Source organism: Gallinula chloropus, assembly GCF_964237585.1.
Source record: "Gallinula chloropus genome assembly, chromosome: 7".
Lineage (NCBI taxonomy): Eukaryota > Metazoa > Chordata > Aves > Gruiformes > Rallidae > Gallinula > Gallinula chloropus.
Window position 1 is genome coordinate 21,137,000 of NC_140092.1, and position 24,741 is coordinate 21,161,740.

Sequence of the window (24,741 nt, forward strand, 5' to 3'; positions counted from 1 at the left end):
TTTATCACTGTCTATCCCCACTTTCCTACAGCGCATGCTAGGAGAATTCTGCAGCAGTCTAACAGAAATGCATGCACTGAAGCGCCAGGTAATGCATTCACTGCTTAGCTTCAACAATGTCCTATTATTTATTTTTTTTCTCTTACCTTTGGTCCCCTAACTCAGACTGTTTAGCAGATGTTCACATCCAGTACTATTGCAGCACCTTCTCTGGTAAACAAGGCAAGCGAAGTTACTTGAAATTTGCATGAAAGGCAGTGATAGAAATTACTTGGAATTATAATTGTGGAGAATGTGTTAATGAGAAGTGGGAGATATGCAGGTAGATACTACAAGAAGAACCTTACTTTAGTAGACACTTTGTGTGTTTAAAAGCTGCTATTACATTTTATTAATGGAATAGGGAAGCGATTTCTAGTGGCTTATTAAAGGTACAAAAAGCTTGCCTTTATGCTTAAAAATACTGGCAAACTATTTGCAGATAATCAAATTGCACAGTAACATTTGCTGTATTGCTAATAACTTCATTAACTTGAATACTAACAAATATGCATCTGTTAAACCAAGCTGAGTTTTCCAAATTTAACTTTTTTCCATTCAACACTTGCCAAAATACATATGTCATAACTGTTGTGATACAAGTATAATCCTTAATTTTCAAAGGAATGGGAGACTTACTAGGGAACACATTGTCTTCTCATACATATGCAGTAGAGCATAAGGGTAAGAGGGTTTATGTGAGCCTCAGAACTGATATTAGACATGTATGAGATGGTGGGATTTCTGCTTGTGTGGGAGGAGTGGGAAGGAGTGACTTTCTTGAATTCATTCTAGACCTTTCTTAATGTTTGCTTAGGCTGCAAAGCATGGACTAGTATCAGCAAAAGTTCTCAAGTTTATGTATGTCATTTGACATATCTTAAAACTATTCTCCCTGTTAAATAGCTGTTGTAAGTAACATTGTGCCATATTTTCTTTAATGAAGAATACTTTCTAAAGGCAGTGTTCAGAACGATAAAGAAAACTATTCCCATGAATGCTTTCTCTTTATTTCCTATATGAAGGATTGCATAAAGTTTTATTTCAGAATGTTTTAAATCCTTGCTGCCCTTCAGGAAATGAATAAGCTTTAAGAAAGCAGCTATATAATGGAATCTACAATGAGTGAGAGATTGGTTTTGTACCTGTAAATTGCATTACCCAGTAAGCAGTTTTCTTGCACTGGATGCATGTCAAGGACTTAACGAGTAAATTTCTTTCCTACAGAAACTGGTAGTGATCTCTCTATGTTTGAAGCTTTACGAGACACAATTTATTCTGAAGTGGCAACACTTATTTCTCAAAATGAGTCTCGTCCCCACTTTCTTATTGAACTTTTCCATGAGCTTCAGCTGCTAAACACAGATTACCTGAGGCAAAGGGCTCTATATGCTTTGCAGGTATGCACAAAATCTTTGATCTTTTATGTGAATCAAACAAATCTTAGATCCTGTTTTACAGTACCGATTTGCTACCTTTTCCAGGATATAGTGACCAGACATTTGTCTGAGAACAATGAAAATGGGAAGTGCACAAAACCAATGAATTCTGCAGTGTGGGTGGCATCAAATTCTGAACTCACTCCCAGTGAAAGCCTTGCCTCTACAGATGATGTAAGTTTTCAAGTTTAGAAGCTAGTTTGCTGTCACCATTTCCTATCTTCCAATTTCTGTGCATGCTTGTGTACTGAAATATTCATACTAGCAATTCAATAGCTACAGAGTCTTTTCCAAACAAATAAATTCAAGAAAATCTTAATGCAAAAGGGATTAAACGTAGTAGGATTCTTGATGCTGTAAATGGGGGAGGAATAGATCTCGGATAAGGTACGAAGCAGAAAATTCAAAAAGAGCCCAAATCCCCTCATAAGGTTAGGGCAAGTACTGATCACAAGATTCCCAGTGGGGTTTTTTTTGCTATTTTTGTATTTAAGAAAGCACTGATGTCTCTGTACAGATTCTTATATATTTTATTGGTGAAGTATTTGAAACAAACATGGTAGAATCACCTGATCAATTTATATCTGGAAAGTAAGGTTGTTCCCCAGTCAGGCAGCCTGGGGAACCACAGCATGTGGCTGAAAAGAATTGATGATACGTTGGCACATCTGTGAGGGGATAGCACATTCCTGCTTTGTGTTCAGCTCTTCCATGGGTTTTCTTTAGGAGACATTTGGCAAGAACTTTCCTACAGAAGCCTGTCAAGATTGTGAACAAGTTGATGCAGACAATGGGAGTACTATGTCTACGTCTTCAAATTTTGAACCCTTTGCCACTGATGACCTTGGTAAGGATGATGTAGTTTACAGCATTGTGAGCATCCCCCCCTAGAATGCCTGCCATTGTCTAGTCCTGCATAGTATGCTATTCTTTGATTTTTAGTATGTAACCATGTTTTGTAAAACAACACTTGGAGAAATTAGCTACTTGTGAAACACTTTGATCAAAGTGTGTAGTAAAATCTATAACTCAGCTATGGTTATATGTAGATTTCAAAACTTGTGGCTTGTTTACTTGTCTATCAATTGAATTTTTTTTATTTAGATTAAAAAGTGTTTTTATTCTAAATATAGGCAACACAGTGATTCACTTAGATCAAGCTTTGGCTAGGATGAGGGAATATGAGCGTGTGAAAATTGAAGCTGAAAGTACCCTTGACTCTGAGGGCTGCTCTAGTAATTTTCAGGGTGCTTCTGCTGCTAAATTAGAAGGTATGCACATATATACGTATTCTGTTTAGTTTTAGAAAATGATTTTAAGAATCAAGGATCTTTTAATTGGCTGACTTGCTTTCCTCTTCATTTATATTGAAAACTTTGCAAAGTCTCAAGGGATTTTTACCCACTTTCGTGTATATGATTTGGGTTTTTTTAAAGGAAAATACGTGGGTTTGAAATTGTTGTTTCTTTAATAGTAATGCTGAATAACTCTTTCTTCAAATTGAGGTCCAAGTACCACTGAATGTCTTCCTGTGCCACAGTCCAGTGAAGTTTCTGCTGTTCCATGTCCTCGTATAGATACGCAGCAGCTTGATCGGCAGATTAAAGCAATTATGAAGGAGGTCATTCCTTTCCTGAAGGTGAAACTTCTACTGATAATGTGTGAATTAGGGGAATAGGAAAAGGACTGGGGTAATTGCCTAGAATATTAAACAAAATGGATAATTTGCATCTTAGCAACAGCTCCCAGTAATATGTGAAGTTACAGACCTTGCTGAGGTTGAAGTAAGAATTAACTATTCCAAGAGAGAGGTTCTGTAAAGTTTTTAATTCGAGAAAGAAGTGGTGAAGTTTTTATATTGCATAGGGCTAGTGGGCTTGACATCAAGAATAGATACTTCTTTTTTATTACTTAAATTTATTATTTCATTTTTATTTTTTTAAGTGGTAACTAAGCTCACTCTGATACTTGTTCAGGAACACATGGATGAAGTCTGCTCTTCTCAATTACTGACATCAGTGAGACGTATGGTCTTGACTCTTACACAACAAAACGATGAAAGTAAAGAATTTGTGAAGTTCTTTCATAAGCAGCTTGGCAGTATACTTCAGGTTAGTAGTTGTTCAGTGTTGTTTTGCAATACTGTTACAACTTTGATTAATAAGCAACACACAAACCAGCTTCCCTCAAGTTGAATTATGTGCTTAAAATCTGTTTAAGGTGCTAAACCATACTAATACATGTGAGTTGCTATATATCTAATTTTGAGTTATTAGGAACATGACAAATACCCTTTGACATTTGAAAGCCTGTTTCAAAAACTATTATTTCTCTTCACAGGATTCACTGGCAAAATTTGCTGGCAGGAAATTAAAAGATTGTGGGGAGGATCTTCTTGTGGAGATTTCTGAAGTGTTATTTAATGAATTAGCCTTTTTTAAACTCATGCAAGACCTGGACAACAACAGTATTTCTGTAAAGCAGAGATGTAAAAGAAAAATGGAGGCTACTGAAGTGATCCAGTCTTATGCTAAAGAGGTTTGTTTTATTATATTTTTGAAACATGTACCTTTTCTGAGTTTTCTCAATACCTGTATTTCCTAAACTACTTTGAGTACCTTAGTTCATGTGTTACATATATTATTTTTTTTAACAAACTAGGGCTGGTTTAGTCACAGTATTACTTGTGTAGAAGCAGGAACTGGTGTTTGTCAGTAAGGGAGATGTAACAGACTGGAGTCTGTTACAGATAATTAGTTGCATAGACTCTGTTGGCAATTCAGAGGAAATGTCTTTTAATGGTTATATGTGCACATAAGAACGAATAGTCAAGTGTGGACATACTATTAACATCTGGGGCCATTAAGTAGTTGTGGTTTATCCTCAGCAGGCATCTAAGCACTACACAGCCTGCCAGTGGGATGAGGGAGAGAATCAGTAGGGTAAAAGTGAGAAAACTTGTGAGCTGAGGTAAAGCAAAAACTGTGTGCAACCAAAGCAAAAGAAAATTCCCTCACTGTTTCTCATCGGCAGGGAGATGTTTAGCCACACCCAGGAAAGCAGGACCCAATCTATGGTATTTTCTCTCCTCTCCTGGAAGACTGAGAATTAGGTTACTTTGTAGAGACCTGCACAATTATCTCTATATGGTCTTATCTTAGCTTTCAACCCTGGGATCCTGTTGCAGGCACATCTGATCTTGCTTGATTGTGTGGCTGCCTTGAATCCAGTGCACTAACTGGTTTTAGATTCCACACTGAAAAGCACATCTCTGTCTTGACCAGAGCTTGTATATCTAATTCTCTGTTAAATATGATTCAACCACAGATGGGAGAATTATCCCATGTTTAAATAAAAAGGGTTAACATAGTTTTTTGTGGTGCTTTGCAGCTCCTAAAATTTTGAAGACGTCTGTGTTAATCTCTCTTGTAGTATAGAAGTCTGTGGCTCACTGCTGTTTTGAGATAGCGGTTCATGTGGGACTGGCATTTCAGCCAGGCTTTCATGAGACCCTAGTTTGGTTCAGTATTTCAAAGTTATTTCAGTTTAGAATTGAAGACAGTTTGTGTTTCTTCTAGGCAAAAAAAGGTCTCCAGGTGGATGTTTGCTCATCTGCTGAAGATGTCGATGAGGACAAAGTATGTTTATGCTTCTCAACTGTTTTTATTCCTCAGATAATTTCACAGATCACTTAATCTTACTGTTTTCTGTTACATAAATCCAGTATCTGTAAACAGCCAGTTTTCTAGTGTTTATAAATTTATTAATCATCATGGGGTGTATCTTCTTTCTATTATTTTCAGTGATGTACATTATCAAAAGTAAAAAAGTAAATTTAAATTTCCTTTTCTTTAAAATTTGAGTTGATGGTCTGGGAAATGACTAGCAGAAATCTGCCTTCATCAGTATGTCTTTGTTGTTACATGCATACAGTAAACATGACCTGGATAGCTGTTCCTTCACTGTAGAGCCATTACCAGTGTAAAACCTGTCTGATGCATTTCTTATAAAACATCTTGCTGCCTTTCAAAAAGAGCATTCAGGTCAACAAAGATAGTATTAAAGATGATTTTCTGTCGTTGTTGGTTACCTTTATGTAGAATGAGCTTTGCTTTAGGACTGACAATTTGAAGTCCTAAAAAGTGCAACATTCATGCTGAATGCTGCAAAACTGAAATGGAATAATTTATGATACTTGCTGAGCAGCTTCAGGGTAGCATCTTGCTTTTCCTTTTAGTGTTCATTTTCTGTATTTTAAAGAGGGGGAAAAAAAAAAAGACCTGTTCTGAAGGTGACCATGGTCTGGAGCTGTTGCCTGTATTCTCAGCTCAGAGCACAAAGAATTCACTTAAGAATTAAATAGTAAGGGCAGTTTAACTATTTTTAGTATTTAACATTTTAATTTTTAGGGATAAGAAGTTATGTTATCTTTCATCTTAAGAAGGTGGCAGATGTTCTGAGTCTGGACATGTGGTATTTGAGGCCCTCAGAGTCAAAGTCTGTGTGTGCTCTGAGTATTAAATGTCAGTGCCCAAAACTTCTCCCTTTTCTCTTTAACTTTGTTTTGAAAACCACTGAAATAATTGTGTTTAGGACAGGGGTTGTATATGAAGTTTTATATTTTCTTTTGGAATGTTCAGATTTTCCAGCCAAGGAAAAATTATATAGGTAATGTGCCAAGTATAGTGTTGAATGCTTTCCTAATTGGGCATCAACATATGTGTAGGCATGTATGGGCATAGTCTCAGTGCTTTCTTCTAGGGCTTGGAGCTTCTGTCACACTGCTTTGGAAGTGAAAGTGGGAAACTGTATATCACTTGTAATAGCTGCTCTATTATAGAAGAGCCCTTTCAACATTTGGAGTCAAACTCAGGGCTCTAATTTGGGTTCATATGGGGTGAACAGAATTTTCTCAGTCAGGGTATTTAGGAAATCATTCCACAGGGAAACTGCTGAGTAGCTATTGCTAAAGAAATGAGAAGTTGCAGTTAGAATATCCCTGGTTGTTACTAGTGATCATTTAAGAGAAGCAGGGAAGTCAGTGAAGGTAATAATGCAGGTGTCTCCTCCTCTGGATAATGGCAATTCAAAATTCAGTAATTTATTTTTTATAAGCTAGCATGCTGATTAGTGTGAGCTGTTTCAGATAATGAAATACTCAGTTTACAATGTCCTGATAGCTCTGTCTGGACAGTGCATGATCTTTTAGTAGGTTTTAGTAGGAGTAGCTTTGCAGTATTCATTTCAAGGCTGTAAGGACTACTTAAACATCAGGTTTTAGTCTCTAGATTTTTTATTTTATTTTGGAGAATTACAGGTGACTCCTACGTACAGAAACCATAACTTAATTTTTAGGTAAACAAACATGAAAGTGCACAGTGTTACTTGTTTTCCTAGGACAAGGATGAGACTGAAACTGTTAAACAAGTGCCAGACTCAGAAATGTATGATGGTAATGGAGTTCCTGAAGGCATTAGGTCTGATGCATCTGACCAAGAGGAAGATGAGGAAAGTGAAGGTGGTCCAGTGGCAATAAGTGAGTGATTTTTTGTATAGCTCACTCTTCAGTGCTTTCACTTTAGTTTTGACCATCTAATTTTACAACAGGATTTGCATGTCATACTGCTGTGTAACGCCTTCCCTCACAGATTTTCTAGCCTTTGCCAGTGAAAGTTTTCAAGTAGTATATTTACCAGTATTGTGTCAAGGGGTAAACATTGCAGTTAGAGTTTTTCCTCTTTGCAGTCAGTAAAAGTATGTAATCTGTAAAAACATGTCAGAATCAGATTAATTGGTTAAGTTGCATGTCCTGTCTCAGCTAAATTTGAAACTTCCCAGCCTTTAGCCTGAATTATGTGAAAGCTGCTGAAATTTTATGCAGTTTTTCATTTATTATTTTATTCTTTTTAATATGCTTGTACTTAAGCTTACATTTATTTATTCCTAGTAATTTTTAGTTCTGTTTGTCATCTTAGACTAACTGCTCATTGCTTGGTTTCCCTTGTTAAACAAGTCTGTATGAAGAATATAAATAACTTCAGATGTTTTAGCACCATCAAATTGATGTTTGTTTATAATACAGTTTTTGTGGAGTGGATGGATCTTTGGAAGTGAAGTCATCACTGGATCTTAATTTCAAAGAATGTTTTTGAAGGAAGAGTTAAGATTGGTTGTTGCAAAAAATTCCCCAAAGGGATTTGGATTTTGCAGCCTGACTTCAGCTCTGTCAATATGTCAATCCAACATGAAGGTGGTTTTACATTGTTTTGCCTTCAGGTTTATCAAAAGCAGAAACCCAAGCTCTGACTAACTATGGCAGTGGAGAAGATGAGAATGAAGATGAAGAAATAGAATTTGAGGAAGGACCTGTTGATGTGCAAACATCACTACAAGCCAGCAGTGAAACAACAACTGAAATTGAACAGGTATCACTGGTGTATTTGTAATTGCAGAGCAAATCTAAGCCTGCACACAGCTTTTCAGTGTGGATCTGTTATGTAGCTGAGTTCTTAGTGTTGCATGCTAATGAAAGTGGAGCAGTACCAGCGTGATGCAGACAGTAGCTCCTATGTACAAAACACAGCATTCCTCACCTGAATTTATTATTGGTATAGCTGATGTCAGAATGGTCAGATGGACACAGAAGAACTAATGTTTAAATCTGCTGTCACAGAGAAAAAATGTCAAGCTGCAGTAGAAATTACAAACTTTCAAAAAGCATCATTTTTTTTAAACTACAGAACTAATGTAGTGAAAATGAAATGTTTGGATAAAACTCACATGTTAATAGTTCCTTAAAGTGCTGTTGACTGCTGATAAATAGAATGTAGAGCTTGCTGTCTTGATTTCAAACTACAGAAGGAACAGAAATATGGAGCAAGTGTACAGTGTGTTTCTAGTTAGCAAGGAAGAGTAAATTTATAGTTTGTACTAATTTGTTTTCACCTTCCCCATTAGACTTCAAACCAAGAATTGAGTAAGCCAAAAGGCAGCGAGGTTCTGTCATCAGAACAGGACTCCCTTAATGTCAAAGGTAGGCCCTGTGTGCAGTGACTGAGAGATTAACTCTTGTGTGTGAATTTGCATACTGTGAGAATTATGGGCAGTGCCTGTCACTTGTGATTAAGAGGAAGATGATGGAATTGGCAAGAATTTACTGGACTGGGTTATTTTTGTGGGGAGCAGTTGGGTTTTTTATGGAACTGTATCCGGTGACTTGATATGTCTGTATTGGTAAGAGACACATAGGCAGATGTGATTTTGATGCTTGATAGTAGTGTGAATGTCAGTTGATTGCTGCAGCCCTCAGCCCCCAACTGTAGCAGAGTTGTCCATTACAGTATTTTGATGTTTAGATTTCTCTAGCACTTGCTTTCTCTGCTACTGCCATTTACTGGCCATTGAAATGACTTTATATTCTACATACTTATTTTTGTAATAGTAATGCTGTGTTTTAACTGATTAAGAACTGTCAAAAGACAGAATCTCTACCAGGTGGTAAGAACATTACTTCTAATCTAACTGCTGCTACCACTTTTTCCTGTGGTTTTCTGTTTTATTCTTGCTCTTTTTTTCTTTGTAGACGGAAAACAGTGTTTGAGTAGATCCTGTGTTGCCACAAGAATGTGGCAAAATGTTAAGGAATTCTTGTTCTGTGTTATATCTCATTATACCTAGAATGAATATTTTAAACAGGTCATATAGTTCTGGAAGCTGTGGGGGTTTGGGGTTTTTGTGGGGTTTCTTTTTAACTGTATCAAGTCACATTTTTAAGTTGGGTACTGCTTTGTGATAATCACTGGCACTTAAGGTAAGTACAAGTAATTTAAGTCTTATTTCAGTTAGCTTTGTGTTGATCTGAGACTGTAATTCACTTTCACTGCTCATTTGTTGCTTTGGATCATGATTTTAAAAAATAACAATTTCAGATTTTTGTATGCTCAGAATCTTTCCATTTCCCTGCCTAGTTAAAATGTAGTTTTGTGGTTTTAGGTGAACAAGATGCAGCTACAATTTTGCCTCATTATCTCAGTGTCATGGAGAATACACCACTTTTAGCAGTCAGTGCCCAGGAACCCTTTATAACAGCCAGTATGAAAACAGAAGAATCAAGCTCATCTTTACCAGTAAATGAAACTCAAACACTAGATACAACGTGTGTAGGAAACAAATCTGCTGCAAGTTCTGAGAGCTCCATGGCTGGCAGCCCCGATACGGAGTCACCTGTGCTGGTGAATGAATACGTGCGTATATTTCAGCTAAGATAAATGCAAGGAAAATTAGAAGCTTTTTTTATGTTTCAGTCTTATTTCTAGTTTCAAGTCTTGTTTTCATCTACAAATTTGATCCAGTACTTCTTTGTACTACTTAGTACTTTGTACTACTTTGATTTGTACTTCATTACAATAGTAAAAGGTCTAGTTTTGAAGTGAAAATCAAGTCATGCTATTCTCTTAAATATCACTCTTTGTATTGACAGGAAGCTGGTTCTGGAAATGTAAGTCAAAAATCTGATGAAGATGATTTTGTGAAGGTTGAAGACTTGCCCCTTAAACTTGCAGTATATTCAGAGGTATTTTGCATTTTGTTTGTGGGGTGGTTCAGAAGTGTGTGCTGTAAATGTCCTAATTATATTGACAGCAGTAAGAATTAGCAAAACTCAGTATTCTGGATTTATCTGTTACAAAGGCAGATTTAATGAAGAAAATGGCAACGGAGGCCCAAACAAACAGTTTGTCTGATGAATTACTGGATGGAGGTGGAGCTCAAGATCAAGAGTTAGTAGGAGATGCCCAAAGTTTAAAAGAACCTGGTAAGGACTTTTTCTAAATCCTCTACAGCTATTGAGAAAAGAGTCTGGAATGGCTTAGAATTTAAATATCTTGTTATTACTGATTGAAGCAAGCAGTTATCAAGATGCTGAAAGGATATCCTTTTTTTGTTTAATTATACATTTGAAAATGATAAAGGAGCAGCTTTCAGTGTGTGTGAGAGCAATAAAGATTTGTCATTTTCATGAACTAGTATTTCTGCAGCTACAAAAACTTGAAGGTAACACAGATGAAATTTGTTTTTAATGTAACGTTAAGACTATGACACAAGTTAGTGTTAGAGGGTTCTGTTCTCTTGTTGGCCTTGTGATTCTCCAGTGAAGGGTGTAGTAATTGCACATATAAGTGCATGAACTGGGTTTTCTGACAGTAGTAGTTTTCTGCTAGAGTAGTGTAGCTATTTCCTATTCCTCAGGCAGTACAAGTTGATGAAAATGCTTTTTAATGCAGTTGCAGTGACAACATAGGATTTTCCAGAACAAACTGTGAAGGAAAGTGTGCCATTCCTTCTGCCCATCGCTGTTCTGTGGTGCTGCAGAACTCTGTCCTGTCAGTGTGGTGAAGTGACACGTGTGCCTGGTGTGGGAACAGTGGCTAAGACTGCTGTGCCACACAAAGCTGATAGCTAGCAAATAAGTCAGCCTTCCTTTGTGTAGGGGAGGGATACTGTTCAAATAAACCATAGCTCAAAATGTCTGTGGAAAAAAAAGTGAGGAAATACTTCATTAAGGTGCTTTAGTGGATACTTAAAAGGAGTTAAAATGTGGTCAAGAGAGGTGTTTGATGCTTTGTAGCTGTTAGACAATAATAAATATGCTCTCATTTTACAGAAACTTTTGGAGCTCAGAGTGCTTGAGAACCTGAAGATACCTGCATTTATAAACTCCATCTATACAAATGCATATGGAAGATCAGCACTAATTTCCCAGAAGTGTATAAAAATGTACAATTTTTGATGCGCTGCCTCTTAGAATAGGTATGTTAACTTCTGCCTGGGGCAGTTGGAACAGCTGGAACTGAATCATCTTCTATTCAGCTTTGCTGCACCGTTCTTTTTCCGTCTTAATATTTTTTATTTTTTATTGTGACTTGTTTAGTCATTTTAAACTTGTTCAAAATTGTAGTTTTAAATAAAGTTTGGACTTGTCTGTAAATTTGTCCTTTGAAAAATTTGCCTCTGGCTTACAAAACAGTTTGCAGAGTTTGCTGTAGGAAGTTAACTGACTTCTAAGTGTTGTCATGCTTTTGCAGCAGCTTGTTACTCCTCTTTGGAGAGCCACTGCTAACTTTCCTGGGACAAGAAACTCTTCTGCAAATAGGAGGCATAGACACCATACATACCTACATTCTGCCTTTATACCCTAGAGTAGAGCTGGTCTGTGGAAGTTCCTGTTCATGGCCTGTGGAATTCATTTCAGTCAGCACATTTACTTGAGGTGAAGTGAATATCCTGGTTTTGTAGTTAACTGCAGAAGCATCTGTGTTTCTCTGCGTTTTCTGCTTTGCACTTTCAATGTGCAAAAGGACAAACCTGTCTGCAAATTTTAGTAACACTTAAAAATGCTGCCACTGAAAGTGCATAGAATTCATTCCTAAAGTATTAGACTTTCTAAAGAGTTTTTAAGTGGAAAGGAAGACATTGATGAAAATACAATTAAAGTTAAGGTTTAACTGGGGTTTTTTTGAAGTCTGCATCTAATGGAGTCTTGTAGCAAAGGTAGAAAAGCAGATAAAATTTTTGTTGTTTTCTGCACTTTTTCAGATTAAAACTGCTAATACAGTAAGTTGTAACATCGAGCTAAAGATAGCTTACTCAGAATATCTGCTCCTGTATGGAGATCCTGTTTACCTTAAACACAAGGCTTTTCTCAAACTATTTAAAAAGCAGTGACCATCTTTAATCCAGGATTGTCTTCTCTTGGAGGTTAGTGTAACAATATGGGTATGTGCTGTGGGATACTGCCTAGTGCCAGCAAAGAGATATCTATATATCTTCAGTTTGAATAAAATAAGAGTGTGATTCTTCTGTGGGTTTTTTTAAAGTTTCATCTCCAGGTTTTATGAATGAATTTTGAAATGGCAGATCACTGTCACATGCCTCATCTCTAAAGGCCATGAGGATATTAAAAGGTTTGAAGACAGCTTAGTTACTGTTCAGGCTTTAAACTCAGGGTGATACTATAGGAAAAAACCCTTGCATTTTAAGGACAGTGTCACAATGTATTTCCTATAGGCAAAACAGTCAATCTGAAACAACAGGTTTTTGGGAATTTTTGATCACTCAGCACTAGAAACGTGGTAGATGTAAAAAAACTACATTTTCATAAATTAGAACAAGATGATTTGTCCATATGAGACAAATGTAGTTTAATGGTTTACCCTATAAACTCTTAGCTTAAGAAGTAGGATGAGTATAGTCCCTAATTCTTGCCCTGGCTTGGAATGTATGAACAATGCACTGAAATGGTATTTCTTTTGCTATACTTTCTCTTCACTCTTTTTTTCTCAGAATGGCTGAGGTTGTCAGGGACCTCTGGATGTCACATTATCCAAACCCCCACTCAAGCAGGGCCACTCCGAGCTGGTTGCTGTGTGACACCTGCCTGTCAAGTGCTCTCTAGTGAATGACCTAACAAAACAATAGGATGGAGCAAAACCCCATCACAATGAAGTCTGACCCACTTGTACTACTAGAAATAGCTGCTGCTTCTGGGAGGAAGGTAGAATAGGTGATCTCTCACAATAGATTGCAACATAGCTTTTTGAAATGTTTATTTTAGTCAGATTATATCCCCTTGTAACCTAAAACAGTTTGTGCTCCAAAACTCATTACAACATTCACAAAGTAAACATTAAGGCAACAGAAACCCCCTAGTAACTTCGGGGTGCTTTTTTTGCAATGCCAGTGTTTTGAACTGTAGTTACCTACTACAGGATTACCATCTTGCACAACAGCAAGGACTTCAAAGAAAACTAAACCTTTCAGTGGTAAAGTTTGAAGAATATAAATTGAACTAATAAACTCCTATTTCAAAAGAAGCTTTCACCCAGTCTGTACTGGTTTGCATATTCAGGCAGTATTTATTCAAAGACAGACTGGAACATTTCTTGTCCTATTTTTATATAAGCTTCTCTCTCCTCACTTGTCATGAGGGACACAAGCTCTGGATGTTCACTGACCTCATCATATGAACGAGGCTGGCCACCAACCATTACAACAGGGCCTTGTGCTTCCTGTTCTTCCTCTTGTTCAAAGTTGGTGCCTGCTACTTTCATTCTCTCTCTTTTTGGGTATTTGACAGCTTCAGACTCACTGGTATCATTGCCTGACTCAGGTAGTTTGCTTTGAACAACATCTGTGTTAGATGACAACTTGAATTCATGGATCAGAAGAGTCTTGATGATTTCATGATCAGTGACAGTTTCTTTAACAGTTTCTTCAGAAGCATTTACTCCTAATACACAATACAAAGTGTTAGTCATACCAGTAGTTTAGTTACCACAGCCATACTACATATATTATTTTTCAACTCTGGGTATTTTTTACCCATCAGCATTCTCTTGAAAGTGCAGCCATTTCCAAGAAGTTTCCACTTTTAAAATTACTACTAATGTTACTGCAAGGTTAGGCCTGACCTCTGGCTTTAGGTGTGCTACCTAAGTTAGGCTAAGGACTGGCTTTTAAAGATGACGATCCAATAGCCATTAGTGAAGAACTGATGCATACTCATATTCTAAGCCAAGCTCACTACACTAGCATCAGGACAGCTATATTTAAATGCAGTAAGGCTGCTGAAATTCAGTTTTTGCCAATGCTTAAAACTTACCAACACTATTGTTAGTGGCTGTTGTTGCTCCTTCCACAGTGCTCCGGGTCATCCAGATAGGTTGCTCTCTAGCAGCTTTTTCTCTTGTTTTCTTTTCGGGCTCCGAGTCTTGGACCTTGATCACTACATTCTGAGTGTACATGTTGCCAACAGAGGAACTTCTTTTGGCCCATTTTTCAGGTCGGTTGCAGGATTCCAGCACACTGGAACTCACCTTCTGATCAAAGCTGTGAGAAGTGTCACCCATTTGGGACAGGTTAAGTTCAGGCACAACCCCCCAGTTCCCGTTTTCCCATTAAAAAACAAACAAAACAAACATGTTTTGTCAACAGAGGCTTTAACAAGAGCCCTGTATTAATCACAATTTTCATTCCCTATTACTTCATCTCAGAGGCAACTGATTCTGAGCCATTGATTTTTGCATGGTCTGTTCAGTAGTGCATCTCTGGATGAAGCACACCAACAGGGAAACCTTACTTCCTCACATGGCTGTGAACGTTAGCTGAGGGAGAAGCCTGGAAAGTTACTTACTTAAAAGAAGATAGCAAAACAAACTATAAATGCATAACAATCTAGGATGCTTTAGGTATTGCCAGCTTCTTTCAGCAGCTGACAGTAGTGAACAAAGCAGGAACGGAGAGGAAAGGCTGCAAGAGTGTTTCAAAGATCCTGCGACTGGAAAGACGGGGAGTTCTGTATTGATCATAAGTTCCAGGGTTATCATAGAATCACAGAATCCCAGATTGGTCTGGGTTGGGAGGGACCCCAGGGATCACAGAGCTCCAACCCCCTGCCACAGGCAGGGACACCAACCTCCAGGCCTGGATCTACACAAGGCTGCCCAGGGCCCCATCCAACCTGTCCTTGAACACCTCCAGGGACGGGGAATCCACTACCTTTCTGGGCAGCCTGTTCCAGCACCTCACCACTCTTTCTGTAAAAAACTTCCCCCTAATATCTAATCTAAATCTGTACCTTTCTGACAGCTCTGGTATTTCTGTAGGCTGAGGCTCCAGCAAGCTGTGTGGCAGAACAATATCTTCTGTCTCGCGCAGCAGCACGAAGATGGGCTCGATCTGCTCGTTGAACTTGGCTAACAGGGCTCGGGCGTCGCGCTTGGGAAGCGCCGAGGCGTCTTCCTCTACTTCAGTGTTGCAGAAAGTGCAGCGGAAGGTCTCTGCAACGGCAGCGAATTGAAAATGCTCCTGTTAACAGTGCCTTGGTAAGGAATCCACAGCCTGGGTAACGACCCCAGTGTTCTGACATCACTAGACCTTATCTATTTACAGAATCCCTTCATTCACATTAACTAGGGGAACTCGAGTTACAAGGCAAGCCAAGTTGAAGGTTGGTTTTTTTTTTTTTTTGAGAAGGACTTGAGAGAGATGTCTATATTGGGAGGGAAAAAATTTAGTCAGCTAAGCAGAGAGTATCATCAGGTGATAAGGTTTATCTTCCTGCTCTGAACTCATCTTAGTTCATAACGTAAGGAGAAAAAAAAAACCCACACATTTGTGAGCATAAATAGCATCTGGTTTTAGCTGTTCAAAGTTCTGAAGTTTAAATGAATCCTTTTTGAGTCAAAGCATATACTAAAACCCTATATTTAGGTCTTAAGCAAAAAAACTAGTGAAGTATATTCTATTAAATACATCACTAGCCTCAAATGTTTGCATTTCAGCAACTTGACAGAATCCCTTCATTTAGAGCAAAGGGTGAGTTTTGCTAACTGACAGTAGCCTTGCTTCACCCTTGACATTTCCAGTTAGCTGCATAAAGTTCTCTCTCCCTGGCTCTGCCTTCCTTTGCAAGTACCATGGCCTGCATGTTCACACAGTAGCTGTGCTTAGAGTAACATACTGCAATTCGATGTACATAACTAGAGTACTCTCCAGTTACTTTAGAGAAGAGGAAACCCATAAGCTGCAATGCCACCTGTGCTGTGGACAGGTCTCGTTGCCCAGGAGCCTGAACTTGCCTGTTTCCAGCATGGGAGTGACAGAAATGCCTCCCTGCTGCTGCCCAGCTGCAAGACACTTGTTACCATAGGTGGCTGCAAACAGCTTTATCCATCTTGTCCAGCTCTTCCATCAGAAGAATTGATCACACAGATGCATTAACTAACAAATTCAAAACAGTAAAAGGAGTACTGTACTCTGGTTTCCATGTGAGGAAGGGGATGAGGGCTTGGATGAGTGATCTTAAACCAGGTTAAGCATCTTGTTCCAAGGAGAATTCCTAGCCTGAATCTGATCCCCAACTCCAGGTCTTATATTCAAGATTATTCTTCCATTTCCTTGGCCTGCTCTCCAGAGAGAGCTTTTCCTCTTACTGTCACCTCCCAGCTTCTGTCCCAGGCCCCTATCCACCAGCAGACAAGTATATCCTAACAAATGATTTTTATTGCAGAGTTAGCACAAAATTGATTCTAAGAGCAAACAAGCAACATACCTGTAAACACATCAAAGAGCTGGTTGACTTCCAGGTCTGTGTAAGTGCTGGAGCAAGAGGGGCATTTAAAAGAGGACCTGGTGGTCAAATCCCGCTCGGCTGCTTCTATCTTGTGGCGTATGTGATCCAGTTTGTACTTGACAACATCCACCAGCACCTTGTAATTGATGTAATAGTAACTGTGCCTCGTGCTCTTCCCGCTGGGCCCCGTTTCGACTCGCACATGGTGCTTCACAAGCTTGTCTGCCTTGAGCGTGCTGAGGATGGGCCGCAGCTGCTTGCGCTCGTACTTGAGCAGCTGTAGCAAGTCGTCCTCCTTCACACAGGGGTAGCGGATGAGTATATCCAGAGCCAGGGAGAACTCCACTCCATAGAAACCGCGCACTATGTATTTGGCCAGGCGCTTTAGGGTCGCTGGGACCTCAGTGATAATGTTTTGCTCTTCCATCAGGAGCTGAACCACTGTCAGAAAGAGAAGAGCTGTACAACAGAAGGGAGGTGAGCTGTAGTGAGCCTTTCTCCGAGCTCACGGCCAGGTAATTTGCTGTGCTGCACTTCTACAAGAGCCCTCACTGAGCAGACTAGTGTAAAATCCCTAACCTGTGCCCATGGACGGGGAAGGTATCAGCAGATATCAAAGATTACCTAATCTTTGAGTACAAAGATTGCATCTGAAATATTCATGTCCTCTTGTGTAAAAACCCACAGAAGACATCTAGGAAAAGGGGTTATGGAAAGTTCAGAATAATCCTCTTTACAGGGGATGCCACAGTTAATTTAAATGTCTAAGTCTGCCTGAGGTTTCTGTTTTCATTTACAGCCAGCTATGCAAGATCTGAAGCAAACACTTTATGCCTTCAAAAGTAAAGCTCAGGACACAAGCTGGGCAAAATACTTCTAGTTGAATTCATAACAAAGTGTGAAATAGATGAGACAGATTTATCTCCCTTTGTGGCAAAGCCACAAGAGGTGTTTTAGCACCTTTTTGCTCGCTCTTCATGATTTTTTTCTGCTGGCTGCTGTGGTCAAACAAAGGCCTAGCAAAGCTGGGACATCTTCTCTGGCACTGTCCTCACACAGCACAGTGCATCTGGGGCTGTGCCTGTGTTCCACCCCGCTACATCACCAGGGAATATTTGCACCAGAATTTTTTCCTCCTTAAGTATTCTTCTCCACTATAGAAATAGGGCTTCTGGCAACAAGCAACTCCTAATCCTGTTAGCTAAAATGTAACCTGACTTGTGAGGAATGGAGGGAGAAGAAAGAAAACTGAGGTGTGTTTAAATAAAGCCACATCCCAATTCCCTTCTCAGAGGCATGTTAAAATCCAACAGTAATACCAATGCCACAGTCTCTGGCCAGATTCCTTTACTGACAGCCAGTATTCCTGATGTAGCCACTGGCTGGATCGAAGGCGGGCAGGGAGTGAGGTGGCACATTGCACATGGTACATTCTGGCTCTCCCACTGGCATCCACTGCTGAGGGGGACCTTGCTCAAACCCAGGTCGTTGCAGATTGCTACACAGAGCTTCCAGGTGACCTTTGTTTGTTTAACTAGGGGTTCTAACAACACCTGTTCGCAGTAGCTTAGTAGTTGAGCCATAATTAAGTTTGTATCTCCCAGGGGAAGCAGTACATTTTGGCTGACCTAAACTAAACGTAAACCTGCTGGTCTGAGGCTCTAAACCCTTGAAGGCAATAAATAGCACCATGCTGACCTGAATTTCCCACAGGAAGAGTGGGAGAACACTGGAATAGGCTGCCCAAGAGCCCAAGAAGCCTGACTCTGCTTTGAGAGTAGTTTGCCATGAGCAGCTTGTTGGACCAGATAATCCAACCTATGTTCTTTTGTTCCAAGAGAGTTAAATGTGACCATAGTAAGCTTTGGGAGCCTCAGTCAGTTGATAGCCCTGAGACTGGAAGAAGATCATTTCTATGCTTTTTCACATCAGCTTTGAGGAAGAATCATTTGGGGGGGGGGGGGCTTCTTATTGTGACAGTTTTACTCTTTCACTTCTCCTTTGTCCTCCTCAAAAGAGGCTTAACTAACAGATCTCCTGACTGTCACATGTGAGCAGGGCAGCACAGCTCATCGCATGACTAGACCGACCCTGTCCACAGGTGGGAATGCCTGGGGTCTCAAGCTTGTGTTCATGTCTCCCAGAAGCTAAATCTTGTTCCAGCTGCCAGCCAGGCCCTAGCAAGGGGATGGCACAGCCTGTGTACCTGCATGTGGGTGTGTCTGTGGTGGGGCATGGACACTGCAGTCAAGAGCCAGCAATTCCATCAGCTGAAAAGTGAACAGCTGTTCAGTGAAATCTTTTTGGCTGCAACCCCATTTCCAGCTTGCCCTTTGATGAATGAGCTACCTCAAAGCACCAGTGCACTTTCTGCCACATAAAGCCATCTGCACAGGTACTGGCTAGCAAGTCAGTGAGCATGGCAGGTGTCCTTGAGCCACTCAACCACATCCATGCCCCTGCAGTGCTCAGCAGACAATTTTCCTTTCCCCATCTACAGCCAGGGCTCATTTCTCTTACAGCTGAGAAGCATTTCCTCTCCAGTCAGGATAAGGGTATGCAGAGGATGTAACCTATGCAGTAAAAATGGCCAAGAAGCTTCAGACACCAGAGAAGCTACCAGTGTGCAGGACAGCTTAGATGACTGCTGATGACTGGGGACTATAAGCTGAATTCGCACCTCTGGTCCGTAGTGCTTTAACACCAGGGGCACTTGAGCATATTCCACACCATTTCTGGAGCACAAGACAAACCTCAGGCTTCTTCCACAGAAAGATTCTCTTTCTGGCCTCACAAATTTAGAATTTGCTTCCGTGCAGTGACTTATGCACAGCAGGAAGGAAGGAAGGACAGACAGCGTCCTCAGCCAGCCCCAGAGATCAGAAGTGCAGCTTTGAGTCTCCTCAGGCTCTGGAGAGCACTGGGCATTGTCCTCCTATGCTGTGGCCACAGTAGCCTCAAGTACAGGCCCAGAGACAAGCAGCCATCATGTGTTTCTAGAACCCCACTGAGGAGTGCTGAGTGCAGCCCCAGCATCCGTATGGAACATGATGCCAATCACACACACTACTCCAGGCTTAGCACCTTAAAAAGGGCCAAGGTGCCCCCTGTGGGGGTCAGTTTTACAGGACAAAACAACAAAACCACTTGTGCACCTAGTCCTTGGCAGGCACAGGGACACTTCAAGGACTTTTCTTAAGAGTAGGTCTCATGACTGATTTTTCTTACTCTAAGTCAAGTACAGGATGAAATGGTTTCAAAGGGAGTGTGACAAGTAGATAGCCTCATTCAGCAAGAAGTAGGACCTGAACTGTGAGCTTGAGGTTTACTGACCTACCAGTTCCCTGGATGACTCCTTATCCTAGGCTTGCTACGCGGCGTATTTGCATCTCTAAAGCAAGCAGAGCTAAGTGCTAGGTCATCTGGGCTGCACTGAAGTGCTTCCAAGCACCTCCATGTCAAAAGCTCTTCACAGCCAGAGTCTTACAACTACATAAACTATTTGGGGAAAGAAAAAAGAACCAACATAAAGAACCCAACCCAAAACTCCCCAACCAAAAGTCACCCACAAATACCCCACCATACCCAGACAAAACCCACCTGTGCACACAGGTAGTGTAAATATCATTCATATATCCTGGGAGAAGAATGAAAAAAGCTTTCTTCAGCAGCCAATCTATAGAACCCCCTGTCTGTTTGCAGTGGAAGCTTAGATATGCAAACCCTTGATTCAGTGTACAAGGAAACAGCTTGTTTTCACAACAATGAATGGACTTGCCCTGAATGAAGAACCTTCATGGGAAATACACCCCCCTCAAGAAATGTTTCTTTACACTACAAAAGAACAACATTTCTATGTATTTTATAGTAAAAACTACAGAAAATCAAAACAGGGAGAAGCTTTCCCTAGAGTGCTTTGGTGTATCTGGGGTTGTATTTCTCCAGACCATTTGGAAAAACCTCCCTGTAGTGTGGTTTTCAGCTCAGAAGCTGCAGCTGTCCTTCAAGCAGAGCTTGAGATCACTCACGTCAAGGAAAAGAGGAGGAAGAGGAGCAGTAGCTCCCTGCAGTTGCTAAGGGCTTTAAATAGGAACCAGCTCCACAGCTGAGCTACAGCCTAGGTTACACAGGTATTTGCTGCTTACTTTGAATTTTTTCTTCCCCCCCAGCTAAAAGCATGTACAGACAAGGTATCTTACAAGCCACAGTCTAGCTTCTACCTTTATCTGCTTTTAAAGCACTCGTTTTTGTAAGAGCTGGAGCTGCCTTCTTACTACATTGATAATTTTTAAGATTACTCAGTAACTTAAATGCCTGAGAGGCCTTTCTGCTTGTAGGTAACATGGAGACATTAAAGTCTTCATTACAGAGACTTTGTTTTCCCTGTAAGCAGGGATTACCTTTAGAATCCTCTTTATGCTCTGGGAAACCTTCCCAGAGCTGCTTGGCATGTTGGTGTGCAGCTATCAAAAGCAGAATTTCAAGTTAACATTCATCATATGGAGCAAGTTCTGCAAGGTCTCTCCCAAGCCAGTTGCTTAATTAACATTTTACTTGAGCTACCTGAGAAGGCAAACTCCCCATCTCATGCTTTAAAGGACACTAAAACCAGAAAGATTTGTTAAAGTAGCCACATCATTTACAAATAAGTTACAAATCTTGTCATTACCTTTCTTGTACCAGCAGAAAACCACAGGTTGATATTGTAGCTCCTTTCCTAAGAGCTCAAAGTAACTCCAAAACAAGCTTAAGTAGTTCCTAGCCTTTCCTAGACCTATCTGTGATAAGCCCTCGTTATCACCCAGCTGGAGCAAGAGTCCCCAGAGCACATTGCATGAGCAGCTGCATGAATTTGGCTTTGTGTACCTTGCATCACGATGAAGTTCTAAATCTTATTGCTCAACAGAATCCACCTACCACTGGCAAGGGCTGAAAAATGTCAGTGACTGCAATCTTTGATGAGTGGTTTCATTAGCATGACTTGAGGAGACTAAAAGTAACGTAATAATTAACTCTTTCTTTGTTGTTGTAACCCAAATGTTCCATACAGGCAGTTTATGTAAGTTGTGCTCAGAAGCTTTTGTAACCAAACCTAGAGACTTGAGTATCTTGGGGGGGGGGGGAAAAGGTGGGATTTATATGTTTACCAGATTCTGAATTTTTACTTATCAGTCTTTTTAGGTGGTTTATGCTTTCAAAAGGAAACAAAAAGCACATTTTCACTCTGTTTCTTTAGAAGGCAAAGTTATGGAATCAATGGTTTACTTTTGTGGGTGGGTATCTGTGTTTGAGAACAGGGTTGACCTGTACAGTCCAGGGTTACCATGCTGAACTGAGGTAGGATTGAGATCATCACATTCCATCTCAAATCTACGTGTCTCTCTTCTGTGTGGGTTTTTTAATACGGGCACAGTGGAGGCTGGAGTTTTGTGGTGATGTGACTTGGGTCATCTCAGTATGTGTTGCAGCACATACTGTGCTTTCACTACCCCTGTTTGTTGCTGGAACTTTGACTTTTCAGCTTACCTGGAACGTGGGTCCACAGAGAGCCCCAGAGGCATGGGAGTTTGTCAGCATGGGGCAGGTTGTGGGGTTGGCATCTGTAAACATCACTGGAGAAGGTAGTGCCTCTGAGAAATGCTCAGTACTGGGAAGGAAACCTCATGTTTTAGTCAATGTAGCAGAATTTAGATTTGAAAAGGTTTTAGATGGTAGTGTAGGAGCTTCAGGAACAAGGGACTAGAAAAAATCCTTGTGATTTAGAGCAGCAGGGATCAGTTCCATGCCTCATGCTGGGAACAACCCTGCTACTGCTCTTTTTTGTTCCATCCAGTAAGAACCCCCTTGGCAGGTACCCACAAGTGAGTTGTGTAACTGGTGCAAGCCTTCTACTGCAAATTCAAGGCATTCACACAGGTACAATCAGGCAGATACACCTCATTCCCTGCAGTGGTTCCTGAGCGTGCTCCTCTGTTGTTGTGTCGCAGCAGAAAATGGGAAGAGCAGGAGGGTACCTGCTGGTACCTGCTGGGCTGGGTCTGTGGGAAATGTTTACAAGGGATACGTGTGGGTTTCCTCACTGAGTGTTTTGGACAGGGAAAGCACCGTGTAACCTCAGTGCTGTTACTTGTGTGACACTCCTCAGCCTGCGTGTGGAGCTGTGGAACCAGATCACAAGAAAACACCGAACAGCTTTCTAAATGAAGGACAGTGACGGTCTGGCTGGTAACGCAGCTTCTAGAAGCGGGAAATCCCAGGGAGCTGCTGCAGCTGACAGAGCCTGGGCTGTAGTACACGGACAGTTAAACTCCACGTAGCAGAGCTGGGTCTGCAGGTAGCAGGGGTGCTGCTCGGCCAGGCACTACCTGTTTGGCAGCTGGGAGGCACCTCTGTGCGGGCTGGGGCGCGCTTGGAGCGGGAGGGCAGATCACAACCCAAAAACCTAGAGTTTGGCTTCAGCAGGTAATTCTGGCTGCAGGCGGCCCTGGCACCGGGGACCGTGGGAAGCAGGAGTCGTGCTACTGTGCTGTTGTGTAACAGAGACGTTATTGAAAGTGTGAGCTTGAGATGGGGATAGGCAGAGTCTCCTGGCTTCATTTCAAAGTCATGTGGGTGACTGGGACATCAAAGGGTATGGGCTTGCACTGCACTCACAGGCTGCAGCTTGAGAGGAGGCAGGTAACTGATGGAGCGGTCTGTAGAGCCTGCTTGGAGGTGGAAGGAGAGAGGTAGTGGGTCGCTGCTTTGGGGGTCAAAGGTATAAGCAAGATCCTCACAGGGCAAATGCAGCAACGTGTTTTCCCTGTTGGCAGAGCAGAGGTTGGTGTAGAGGGCCTGCTGAGAGACTGCAATGTGCATCTCAGGCAAGGGGGAACTGTTCCAAGTTTCTTTATTGTCTCTCCAGGCCCAACAGCTGCTGCTCTGCCAGTCTCTGGACAGGCACGTGGAAGCTACATTCTGCTGTGTTCTGTATTCTCCACACCAACTGACAGCCAGCCCCCAGTTTACAAAGTACAGGCTCTAGCTGCCTAGCTCATATGCTCAAGCACTGCAAAGTAAGAAAACACCAAGGATCATAGTAAATGCCTGGATGTAACCTGCTGCCTTGCACATGCAAGGCTCTGCTGCCCAGCTACATCTCTCCTCTTTCTCCCCGTGCTGGCCGGTTCAGTCTCTGCCCAAGCCAACACGCGGGGTGTTAATGTTCAGCGCTCGGTGCGCGGCCCTGAGCCCAGCTTATTTTGTGAACCACCCAAACTTCACACTGAGACCATTCATTTTCTCACCAGTTTTCCTATGGTGCTCTCCCTGTATTACCTAAATCCTTGAAGATGTGCCAGTACCAAACTAGATCAACTTTGTTTGAGGGCTTTAGACCACTTTTTCAGACTAGTTCATGTTGTCGTCTTCCCACTATCTGGAAAGCTGGAGGGCATCGTGACTGTGTCATGTACAGAGCTCTGAGGTACTGGGTTTGTAACCAAGAGCGCCAGATAATTCTGAGAACCTGAACTGAGAAGTGAAATGTTCCCTGTTTTCCATGTTACAGTGCTTGGTGTGATTGCAGTGTAGCTCCCTCCATCTTGATGGCAGCTGTGCTTGGTACTTCCAGAACGTGACCATTGGTACCGCAAACAGGGTGCTTGCCAGACACCAGCCTGCTGGGGTGCCTGTGCAGCACTGGGCAGATACGGGGAGAGAATTCAGTTGTCCCAGTAGGTACTTAGACCTGCCTGGTCTGTCACACCACCCAATCTCTTGCAGGGCATTATCTTCACTGTCTTGAAGGCTGGAACAGGGCAGAAGCCTTTCTCCTTTATTCTGGCATCCTCATTCATCACAAAAACCCCAAGTGAAACGAGGGATCTCTGCAAAAGGAAATTTGGAATGATCCAAAGAGATTGTATCCATCCAAGGAGGAAGGGGAACAAGTGGCTTGTTGGCTTCTGGGCACTTCACAGCCTCATTGCACTTCTCATTTAACGCCCCTTGCTTTTCTACCTAGAGCATGGCTGATTGGGATAAAAAATGTTCTTAATTTCAGTGTGTTTTTCTCAGAGGCTCAGTTAGACCTACTGCCCCTCAGTGTAATCTGAAAAATGAGGTAACGGCAGTTACTTCGGCCGCTGTGGG

At 41.2% G+C, this 24,741-nt stretch overlaps 2 protein-coding genes across 2 annotated transcripts in view; one reads left to right on the top strand and one right to left on the bottom strand.

Annotated features, from left to right (window-relative positions):
- PCM1 (pericentriolar material 1) overlaps nucleotides 1–11,457 on the top strand; it is a 40,049-nt gene extending 28,592 nt beyond the window's left edge. The window contains exons 23-36 of the mRNA XM_084267048.1: nucleotides 1,267–1,439; nucleotides 1,524–1,652; nucleotides 2,205–2,325; nucleotides 2,612–2,749; nucleotides 2,984–3,117; nucleotides 3,455–3,589; nucleotides 3,819–4,016; nucleotides 6,876–7,014; nucleotides 7,755–7,903; nucleotides 8,436–8,511; nucleotides 9,471–9,721; nucleotides 9,958–10,050; nucleotides 10,167–10,290; nucleotides 11,140–11,457. Coding sequence (XP_084123174.1) covers nucleotides 1,267–1,439; nucleotides 1,524–1,652; nucleotides 2,205–2,325; nucleotides 2,612–2,749; nucleotides 2,984–3,117; nucleotides 3,455–3,589; nucleotides 3,819–4,016; nucleotides 6,876–7,014; nucleotides 7,755–7,903; nucleotides 8,436–8,511; nucleotides 9,471–9,721; nucleotides 9,958–10,050; nucleotides 10,167–10,290; nucleotides 11,140–11,165 — 1,886 coding nt within the window. The 3' untranslated portion in view covers nucleotides 11,166–11,457. The remainder of the gene's footprint in view (nucleotides 1–1,266; nucleotides 1,440–1,523; nucleotides 1,653–2,204; nucleotides 2,326–2,611; nucleotides 2,750–2,983; nucleotides 3,118–3,454; nucleotides 3,590–3,818; nucleotides 4,017–6,875; nucleotides 7,015–7,754; nucleotides 7,904–8,435; nucleotides 8,512–9,470; nucleotides 9,722–9,957; nucleotides 10,051–10,166; nucleotides 10,291–11,139) is intronic.
- A 1,933-nt stretch (nucleotides 11,458–13,390) lies between these two features.
- LOC311193962 (general transcription factor IIE subunit 1-like) lies at nucleotides 13,391–23,438 on the bottom strand (the record flags this gene model as incomplete). The annotated part of the gene is made up of 5 exons (XM_084266954.1): nucleotides 23,402–23,438; nucleotides 16,588–17,049; nucleotides 15,112–15,313; nucleotides 14,137–14,363; nucleotides 13,391–13,764 (listed from the first exon to the last, which is right to left on the bottom strand). Exons 2-5 carry the CDS (start codon nucleotides 17,033–17,035, stop codon nucleotides 13,391–13,393), a joined length of 1,251 nt encoding a protein of 416 aa, XP_084123080.1. The 5' UTR covers nucleotides 17,036–17,049; nucleotides 23,402–23,438.
- Nucleotides 23,439–24,741: the final 1,303 nt, after the last annotated feature.